The sequence below is a fragment of the Mesoplodon mirus genome (assembly GCF_964341445.2).
Source record: "Mesoplodon mirus genome assembly, chromosome: 14".
Taxonomy (NCBI): Eukaryota; Metazoa; Chordata; class Mammalia; order Artiodactyla; family Ziphiidae; genus Mesoplodon; species Mesoplodon mirus.
Genome location: NC_138990.1, coordinates 8,728,123 through 8,739,358, shown reverse-complemented (window position 1 = coordinate 8,739,358; position 11,236 = coordinate 8,728,123). Strand labels below are relative to the sequence as shown.

General features: G+C 39.1%; 1 protein-coding gene across 1 annotated transcript; it reads right to left on the bottom strand.

Moving 5' to 3' along the window:
- Window positions 1-605: 605 nt before the first annotated feature.
- LOC309815820 (large ribosomal subunit protein P2-like) lies at window positions 606-1,232 on the bottom strand (the record flags this gene model as incomplete). The annotated part of the gene is made up of 1 exon (XM_082642845.1): window positions 606-1,232. One exon carries the CDS (start codon window positions 1,230-1,232, stop codon window positions 903-905), a length of 330 nt encoding a protein of 109 aa, XP_082498971.1. The 3' UTR covers window positions 606-902.
- Window positions 1,233-11,236: the final 10,004 nt, after the last annotated feature.

Below are 11,236 nucleotides of genomic sequence, written 5' to 3'. Positions count from 1 at the left end.
TCACTTATTGAAGAGGCTGTCTTTTCTCCACTGTATATCCTTGCCTCCTTTGTCATAGATTAGCTGACCATAGGTGTGTGGGTCTGTTTTGTTTAATATCTCTGCCTGTGATGGTATCTATTATATAGTTCATTGTTTCTTTTGTATTTTTCAGCTTTATTGAGGTATAACTGGTATAAAAAAACTGCACATAATTAATTTATAGAATTTGGTGGATTTGGACAAATGAATACACTCACAGTACCACCACCACAATCAAGGGAATAAACCTATCCATCACCTCCAAAAGCTTCCTTGTATCCCCACCCCACCTCCTTTTTTGGTAAGAATAGTTAACATGAGATTTACAGTTAATGAATATTGGGGTGCAGAATGCCTTACTATTAATTGCAGGCACTGTGTTGTACAGCTGATCTCTGGAGGTTACTTCACTGTTTTCTTCTGAAGTGGTTGTACTTCTTTGTTGTCAAGGTCCGTGTTAAGATAAAGGGGTGAACATCGGAACCCTTTTTTGTGACAACCCAGGTGAGTTCAAATGAGAAGAGGGAGAGCTCTCATGTGAAGAACTACAGAAAAGCACAGGTCATCACTCTTCCTCTACACTGAGCAGCTCTTCAGTGAGTATTTTATTCTCGGCTGCTTCTCCTCACCCCTATGTTGGGGAGGAGACTTTCCCCACTGAGGTTTGAGAAGGAAGGGGGTAGGGGACTGAATACTTGGGCTACTTTTCACTGCTCCTCCCTGAGAGCTTCTGTGCAGCCATGCTGAGTTTTAAGGAGTGGGTATTGATGGTCTCAAGGCAACAGCTGGACTCAGAGGGCTTTTCCTTTTTTTTTTTTCTTTTTTGTTTTGTTTTGTTTTGTTTTACATAAAAAGGGTTTGATTTGCAGGGGAGCAGGACTCTAGTCAAACGAGCCAAATCCCATGTCGTCATCTGACTCCTCCTTCTTCTCCTCCTCTGCTGTGGCTGGGGCAGAACCCTCAGCATGAGCTGCAGCTCCTGGGGCAGCAGAGACGGCCACAGCCCCGCCAGCGGGCATGTTGGCCAGCTTGCGGATACCCTGGGCAATGACGTCCTCAATGTTCTTGCCGTTCTGCTCACTGATGACCTTGTTGAGCCGGTCGTCGTCCGCCTCGATGCCCACGCTGTCCAGGATCTTCTTGATGTCCTTGGCGCTGGGGGAAGTATTGCGCCCAAGGGAGGCCAGCAGGTAGGAGGCAAAGTAGCGCATCTTTGCGGCGACAGGGAAGCCTTGCGCGTGCGACCTCGGCAGCGTCAGGGACGGAAAGGGTCTTTTCCTAATTTAGCCTTCCTGATCCCACTGGCTGGACCCCATCTCCTATCTACACAATATTTCAAACAGCGCTCCCTCTCTCCAAGTGCTTCCCACAGTTGTCTCTTTTATTCCTCAGGTTTCTACCATTGATCTTAGGAGAAGGAGCCAGCAGGCTGTGCTAATTCTTCTTCTTATTGTAAATCAGAATCAAATACTAGTTTTTGAACCATATCACAAAGAAGAGGCATTATAGTTTAAGTTAAAGTGCTCAAGAGTCTATCCTAATACGGAGTTAAACCAGATTTCAAACTTCACTCAAATCAAAGTCTGTGTTCTTTCTATTTCTCTGTCTCTAGGAGGGTTTAGACTAGACTGAATTTACCTTTTTGTGGTTTTGTAGCAATTAAGCCTTTCTTTTTAAACCTATTGTCATTGCTACCTGAGGAAAAAACAGTTGGTATGGGTTATGAAATGTCTGCAGAGTGGAGAACTCTCTATAAATTTGCAGAAGAACAATTTTAATAATAAACAGCAGCATTGTCCCCTCTGTGTTTTTCCACAGAGCAATTTCATTGCTGGTTTGTTTGACCTTGAAACCTTGTGCCACTGCTTTGCACAATTAGCAGACTCTAAATGTATATTCAGGTCACATCTGTGCTGAATTGTTTTATTTATATGGATTGATTGTGGATTATGACACAGCATCCCTACTTATTCAGGATAAGTGGAGTGGGGAGTTTTAAGGACAAACAGTGAACCAGCTGCAGAAAGGTCAAGAAGACAGAAGAGTGTAATATTGCAACTTGATAATGTAAACTTCAAGAAGGGATTTTTATTAAACCATAAAAAACATCTGTACCATCTTAAGACTGAAAGTTCAGGCTTATTAAGCACTGACTGTGTAATGAATTTTGCATACAGTCATCATAAAACTCTCCTCGACCTGCCATGGTTTCTGAGGAGGAGAATTATTCCTAACCTGGGAAGTATTTCAAACTTTTTCTTAAATATCTTCTAATGACCAGTAAGAGGTAGTGAATATCTTCAGAGTAATAGCCTGAAGTAGTTATAGAAAATTCTGATAGAAAATCCAAAACACATTTTTGTAATAATCATACTTTTACTTTAAAAATGTATGCATTTTTGTACTGTCCTCCATACAATAGCCATGTTTGCTTTAATAAGTGAAAATATAACTTATTGCCTCAATCCTGTGGTTTACTGAATTAGTAAACCTCTGTTCTACTGAATTAGAATTTTAGAGATATGGACTCCAGTATATTTTTGCTAGATCTGTGCAGATGTTTCTGATGGGTGGTCAAATTGAGAGCGATTGATCTAGGAAGATGGGTCTTAGCTGTCATGTGGCTTTGTACTCTTCTTGACATAGGAATGAGCAGTTCTTCTTGAGAAGTGAGGAACTGAACTCTGAAGAGTGGATTCTATCCTCCAAATCTAGGGAGTCATTAAACGTGTGGGGCTACAAGGACCAAAAATAAAAGTATGTTTAAAATTTCTGATGGGATTCTTATCAGCTGAAGAGTGTCGGATATCACAGCGCTGTGAGCAGACTGTAAAAACCCTGGCTAAATCATTGATGATGCAAGTTGTAGCTTTGTCTAATACACCACTAAGTTTTAAAGAAAATGGGTCGCTTTTCAAAATTGCTTACTCCAAAAGGTTTATGAAAGTGGCTTGGTCTATTGCTTATTCAGGTATATAAACAACAACAAAAATAATCCTCCTTGGCTCCGCGTTCAAGCCCTCTGAAGTTTTGGTTAGCTCACTACCTCAGTCAACCGTGGGACCTACTTCATCTGGGCTCTTGCCTATGGCCAACAGGGGGAAGGAAAAGGGAAAAGAGCAGAAATACCCACTAGAAAATAACCTTTTCTAGGAGTATTCTCAGTAGCAGAAATTGTTGGTTTCCTTTGACTATTTATTCTCCAATCCTTTTTATTTTCCCAAATAGAACCATGATTTAAATTCAGGTATCCACATGACTCTGGGTCAATTCTGATTAAAACTTGGTTGTTTTAGTCTCTTACTCTGTGATTTGTTTAGGATGGGCTTGTAATCCAGTTCTGGCCAGTAACCAAAAGGAGAGGTCTCCTTAAGAGTTTCTGCTCTTGAGCAGGAGATTACAGAGAACATTGTGCTTTCTCTCCTTTGGCTATTGTCTTGGGTGTATGTAATGTTTTGAATTCCAGCAACCACCTTGCTCTGTGAGTACCGAGCCTGGAGGCGAAACTGAGCTGTTGAAGAAAGTAGAATGAAGAGACAGAAAGAAACACATTTTGTTTCTTGATGTCCTTGATGCTGCTGCTGAGTCTCTAAATCAATAAAATCTAGAGCCTTTCCTTGACACACACACACACACACACACACACACACACAATGTTTTAGAGACCTTTAGGTTCACAGAAAAATGGAGCAGAAAGTACAGAGATTTCCCACCTAGCCCCTCTTCCCTCTCCCAACAGCTTTCTCCACTATCAACACTCCACACTAAAGTGGTACATTTATTACAGCCCATGACCCTATGTTGACACATTACTATCACCTAAAGTCTAAACTTTATATGAGGGTTTACTCTTGGTGTTGTACATTCTATAGGTTTTAACAAATGTATTATGGTCTATATCCACCATTACAGTGTCATACAAAGTATTTTCACTGCCCTAAAAATTCTTTGTGTTCCACCTATTCATTCCACTCTCCTCTCCAAACCCTGGCAACACTGACCTTTTCACTGTCTCCACAATTTTTCTTTCTCCAGAATGTCATATAGTTGGAATCATACAGGATGTAGCCTTTTTAGATTGGCTTCTTTCATTTGGCAATATGGATTTAAGGTTCTTCCATGTATTTTCATGGCTCGATAGCTTATTTCTTTCTGCACTCCTTTATGTATGATATAATAAACAGTCTCTTTTTAAAGACATTTTGAGTTGAAGCTATCTGTAACTTGGAAGCCTAAAACGAAATAACCCATATGGTATCTAAGATTCTATGTGGTGAGAATAGAAGTCAGGGATCTGAGCTTCCATCCTAAGTTGGGCACTAATGATCTATGTGATTTAGGGCATGTCATTTTCTTTCTGGAGCAGAAACTGCATACTTTCCATGGTGGATACTAAAACTAGCTCTCCCAAGCCCATTCTGCTTCAGGTGATGGGTGTAACCTCTCAGTGTGTGGCATCCTTCTGGAAGGTGTTATTGGTCTAATGGGAACACTTCATAATTTGGTCCAGGCAGGTGGAAGAGAGAGGGTATTATGTTCAATAAAGAAAATCTTCCTGCTGTATTTCCATTTGTCACTGGTGGGCATCTTGTGACTCTGAGGAGAGTCAGCCACATGATGGAGTCAGTAGTAAGGAGAGAAGATGAGAGTTAGGAAAGAAGATGAGAGTTTTGAAAGAACCCAGATTATTGGGTCACTGATCTGGCCCTGTGTGGACTTTACTCCATTTCTGGAACTTCAGTAAAGAACCATTATACATTTATTTATTGTTAAAGTTACTTGGACTCTAAATTTTGTCCTTTTAAACTTACATTATCCTAATGGATACCAATAATTCCTCTCCAGATCAAATGAGAGATTATAAGTAATGTGCTTTGAAATATTAAGACACCATACACATTCAAGGGAGTATTATTTGTCCATTACAATAGCATGTACTTTTCATGGACCATTGGGAAAGTGAGTAGAAAAGTATGTATTTAATATCTTCCAGGTAAAGAGACCTCTGCCTAGATTTTTAATTTTATCTTCACAAAAATCCAATGCAATATTAATTCCATTTCATAGATGAGGAAACTGGGTGTTATGGACTGAATGTTTGTGCCCCCTCAAAAATTCATATGCTGGAATCCTAACCCCCAAAAGTGATGGTATTTTGAGGTGGAGACTTTTCAGGCTAATTAGTTGTTGAGGATTAAGTCCTCATAGTGGGATTTAGTGACCTTATCATCAAAGAGACCACAGAAAACTCTCTTGCTCCTTCCAGCATGTAAGGACAAAGTGAGAAGACAGACATCTGTGAACCAGAATTGGGTCTCCATCAGACACCAAATCTGCCGGCCCCTTGATCTTTGACTATCCAAACTTCAGAACTGTGAGAAATAAATGTTTGTTGTTGAAGCCACCCACTCTGTGGTATTTTTGTTATAGTGGCCTGAATGGACTAAAATATTGAGGCTCACAGAAGTTAAATAAAGGACCCCAAATTATGTGATTGATATATATCAACTTTTGGAGCTTAGATTTGGCTGTTTTCAAAGTCTGTGTTCTTTTTACTACCATAAGCTGCTTGCAGCTTATATATTCTGGGAACAAAGTCATAAAAAATGGCAGTTGATCTAAGTCTTGAGGGGAGGTAAGATTTATCCAAAAGAGTTAATGGCATGAGTAATGACACAGAGTTGTGAGAAATCCTGTGGGGCTCAGGAAATGGAAAAAGATGTGGGAGCACGTGGTGCTTGGGGAGTGGAGTGGGGGGGGCAAGCTTCAAGAGTCAGAGAAGAAAATGTAGACCCAGATGGACTGGGGCAGCTGCCATGGAGGCAATAAGAGGTGGGGGGTAGGTGCAAGGAAAGCTTCTAAAGGGGAAACTTGTGGGGATGGTATCAGGATGCTCAGATATTTGTTTTAAAAAGGTAAATTCGACAGCAGTGTATGAAATAACTTGTAGGGGGCAGAATGGAAGGAAGCCAGGATTCTTTCTTCTCACATGTTTCATGTTCTTTTCTCCCTTTCAAATATGTACCACATTCTATCCCAGACTTCACCTCCCTTTCTTCTTTCCTGCTACACTACCCATTGTCACCTCTAAACCTTGTATCATCTCCTCTATTTATTTTTAATACTTTTTATTCTTTAACAATTGAGGTGAAATTCAAATTACATAAAATTCACCATTTTAAAATGAACAATTCACTGGCATTTTCCATTCATAATACTGTGCTATCTAATTCCAAAACATTTTCATCATCCCAAAAAGGAACCCCATATTCATTAAGCAGTTACTTCCCAATGCTCTCCTCTCCCCCGAACCTCCTCAGAACAAAACCATTAGTTTGGTTTTTGTCTGTATGAACTTACGTATCCTGAATGTTTCATATAATATGTGAACTTTTATGTTTCTGGCTTCTTTCTCTTAGCAAAATATTTCTTGAGATTCATCATATTATAGTATGTATCAATACTGTATTGCTTTTTTAACTGAGTAATGTTCCATTGTGTGTATATAACATGCTTATCCATTCATCTGTTGATGGAAATCTGTGTTATTCCAATTTTTTGGCTACTATTAAGAAGAGCTGCTATGAATATATATGTACATGCATTTGTGTATCTGTTTTCAATTCTTTAAGAGTGGAATTGCTCAGTCTATGTTTATCTTTTTAAGGAATCAACAAATTGTTGTCCATAGTGGCTGATCCATTTTCCATTCCCACCAGAAATGCATGAGGGTTCCAATTTCTCCACATTCTAAACGACACAATTTTTTCCTTTTTTTTTTTCTTTCTGTTTTTTAAAATAGCCATCCTAGTGGGCATAAGAGGTATCATCTCTTTGTGGTTTTAATTTGCTTTTTCCTAATGGCTAATGATGTTGAACATCTTTTCATGTACTTGTTGGCCATTTGTATATGTTGTTTGGAGACATGTCTATTCAAGTTCTTTGCCCATTTAAAAAATTGTGTAGTTTGTTTTTGGTTGTTGAGTTATAAATGTTCTTTATGTATTCTGGGTACTAGACTCTTCTAGGTATATGATTCGCAAATATTTTCTCTCATTCTGTAGGTTGTTTTTTCATTTTCTTCATAACTTTCATTAAAAACAAAAGTTTTTAATTTTAATAAAGACTAATTTATTTCTTACTTCTTTTGCTGCTTGTGCTTTTGGTGTCTTATCTAAGATGCCATTGCCAAGTCCTAGGTCATGAAAATTTACCCCTAGGTTTCCTTCTAAAAGTTTTATAGTTTTAACTTTTGTATTTAGATCTTTGATCCATCTTGAGTTGATTTTTGTACATGGTTTGAGGTACTGTTTCAACTTCATTATTTTGCATGTGAATTTCCAGCTGTCCCAGTAGCATTTGTTGAAGAAATTATTACCTCCTCATTGAATGTTCTTGGTCCACCCTTGTTGAAAACCAATTGGCTATAGAAAAATAAGTTTATTTCTGAAATCTCACTTCTACTCTATTGGTCTATATGTCTATCCTTTTTCCAGTACCACACTATTTTGATTACAGTAGCTTTCTAATAAGTTTTGAAGTAAAGAAGTGTGAGTCCTCCAACTTTGTTCTTCTTTATCAATATTGTTTTTATTTATTTATGTCCCCTTGTAATTCTTAGTCATGGTGTGTAACTTTATAAACATGTTGCTGGATTCAGTTTGCTGGTAATTTCTTCAGGATTTTTGCATCTATATTCATTAAAAATATTGGTTTTTAATTCTCTTTTCTTGTGGTGTCTTTGTCTGGCTTTAGTATCAGGATAATTCTGGCCCCATAGAATAAGTTAAAAACTGTTTCCCCCTTCTATCATTTGTAGTACTTTTGTAATCTTTTGCATCAAATTTTCATTTAGCCCCAAAGCAGGTAAAAGCGGACAATTCTTTGCAAACAAGGTTTGTTCTTCCCTTTCCAGAATCAGGGACAAAAATCCTTTGCTGGGCATGTGGACTGATGTCTTCAGGGCCACCACTGAGCCAGAGGCTATGGAGGGGTGGCAGGTGGAGCAAGTGTAAATAAAAAATACCAGTTTCAAATTGCCTTTCTCTTGATTCAGTATTCACTTAGTTGCTGTAAACCTTTGAATGTTTTCTAGAGTTATGACAAGTTTGCTTCTGGCAGTTTTAGCTTGATTTTAAAATATTTCTATGGAGGGATGTGTCCTTGGAGCTGCCTACTACACCAGTTTTGCTGACTTCACTCTCTCTTCCATTTATTTTTATGAGCTCCCTTTAATCATGGCTCCCACTTCCCCTTCCATCCCAGCCTTCAAAAAATCTTTGAAATTACCTGAAGCTATTATTTTATTTTTCTTTGTTTTATTTATTTTAGTATTTTTGTTGCTTTGTGTTATGGTTGTGTGTGTTTGTATGTGAATGTTGAGGAAATTTGGGTAATGGCAAATTTGAAGATCCGGTTGGCAGAAAAGAAATTTTAAATTAGCCATAATTAGGTGTCTCTAAATACTCTACTTCTTCCTACATTGAAAACCATTTAATGGAAGGGACATAGTTCTCTTCTCATGAAGTATTTAAGTATTTTAAAACATTATTAGTCAGGAACTGATCTATCTAATAAAAGGGGCAACCAAATGTTTATTGAAGCTTGACACTGTCAAGCTCATTGTGTTCTGGTTTATAGGGAGTTAAAAAAAATAAAACCACTTTGAGGGAATTAAGATCACAAATATAAATCTTGTGAGTAATTAGGCAGTGGTGTATTTATCAGTACAGAATGGATTTTAATTTTTAATCAGGGCTTTTGTTCCAAGTGACAAAATAATGGCTTGTTTGCAGTCTTCCCCTGAAACAGACTTCCCAGAGTGGGATTTGGTGCATCAGTGAACTCCTCTGTGTTTCATTTGTCATCAAGTGTGATGCACTATATAATCCCTTCAGTGAGAAGTCCCAAGGAAATACTGTGCTGCTTTCAAATTGGGTATGATTTTCCCACACACGAATCACAAGGTAAATGAAAACGGTCTGATTGAGAAATGCATCCCCATTTGCAGGGAAATTAAAGAGAAATATCATTACAAAGGTATTGAAATTATTACATGAGCAGCCAGAATGCTTTTTATGAGCCCAGAATGAAGATTAAATCTCCAGAGAAACCTCAAATTTGAAGAACTCCAATTGGGATAGTTGTTATGCTGCCCATGGCAGAAATCTTCCTGCTTATCTCCACCCCAATCATAAACAATATGTACATAATTTAGATACAAAAGGTAACAGGATTTCAGAAACATATCTCTGTATCTATAGCAATCATTTCCTAAAGAAATACTATTTGTTAAAATTAGTATATATGGAGGTGTCTTTGGGGCATTTGATAAAACACCAGAAGGAGCTCCAGAATTTAATCAGAGAGCCCAGATCCAAATCCTGACTCATCAAGTTTAGTATGTGACTTGAGCAAGAGGTTTTGGCTGTCTGTGCTTTAGTTTCCTCTTTGGTAAAATGGGAATCATTCTTCCTGACCAATAATTTCACTGGATTGCCATGAGAGTTTGATGATACATCAGAAGATAAAGAAGCAGCAAAATGTTGGGCAAACTATTTAAATTCTTTGCCGCTTACTTACTGTGACCCTTGGTAACTTATCTAATCATTAAAGAGCCTCAGTTGACTTATGTGCAGCATGGAGATAGCAATGCTCCTCTCACAGGGTTCTTGTGAGGATTTCTCACAATCCAGGTAATAGTTTTTGGACATATTAGGAGTGCAATCATGTTTGTTGAATGGATAAATATAGTAAGAACTTTATGTTCTAAATAACTTTGCTAATGAAAGTACAACAGAACCCATTTCAACTTGATTTGGGAAACTGGGAGAAGTTTTGCTCATAAAAAATTAGGAAGAATATCTGACCCATGGATAGGTTTTAAGCTCATGAAAGACTTTGTCTGTAATGGTCTGGATAATAAATATTTTAGGTTGCTGGATATTATATGTCTCCATCACATCTACTCAACTCTGCCACTGTGGCACAAAAACTTTATTGATGGCAAAAGTCTCCAGGAAGGGCTTCCCTGGTGGTGCAGTGGTTAGGAATCTACCTGCCAGTTCAGAGGACGTGGGTTCAAGCCCTGGTCCGGGAAGACCCCACATGCCGCAGAGCAACTAAGCCCTTGCGCCACTACTGAGCCTGTGCTCTAGGGTCCGTGTGCCACAACTGCTGAGCCCACGTGCTACAACTACTGAAGCCCGTGTGCCTAGAGCCGGTGCTCCACAGCAAGAGAAGCCACCACAATGAGAAGTTCGTGCACTGCAGTGAAGACTAGCTCCCGCTTGCCACAACTAGAGAAAGTCTGTGGGCAGCAACAAAGACCCATCACAGCCAAAAAAAAAAAAAAAAAGCCCCCAGGAAGAAAGGAGCATGCTTCTCTTGAGGAACCAGAGAACCCACGATAACATTCCTTTTCTTTGTTGGGAGTCATTTCCAGATAGAGGAAGGACATTGCCATGTCGGGTGACCCAGATCCAGGCCATCCGTTTCTCTCCCCTCAGATTTCCTCCTTTGTTAGATAACGACTGCTGTAGTGAAGGTGCTTTGTAGAGTATAAAGCCCTGTGCCAGTGGTAATTATCTTTAGTGGAAGATGATGAACGAACTTGAGTTAAGGTATCAATTAGAAGGGACTAGATCTCTGCACTCCTGGATATGTGGAGGGTGTCAACAGGAGATCTGCTGACCACCAGCTGTTGGGTCAGCTCAACAGAGCTTGCTCACCTTGGTCAGTCTGCATCCAAAGTCCACTCTCCTGCCACCTTGTCATGGTTCATAGTGTAATGGAGATAGCCACTCAATCTGGCACTTGCCACTACGAGCTGTATGACACCAGGACATTCAACTTCCCATTTTGGGCTTCAATCTCCAAATCTGTAAAAGAAATGGGCTGGAGTAGATGATCACTAGGACCCTGACCTGCCTTCCCATTGTACTTATCCCATGGGCTGTGATTGAATGTACTGGAACTTTACTGCCTTTGCAGAGCAGCTGATAGGCCTAAGCTCTTTCAGACACTTGGAGGATAATCCTTCTTTGAATGAGACCCTCTACTAGCTAATTTTGTACTGAATTTCACCATGTAGTGGATAATATCAGTAACATTTTCCTTTTATAGAGCCTAGAACACTAGGCTACTCTATCCATTGTTCCTTTTTGCCTCACCATCCCCCATAACACATACAAACTTAGCCCTGTTTTATTAGGAT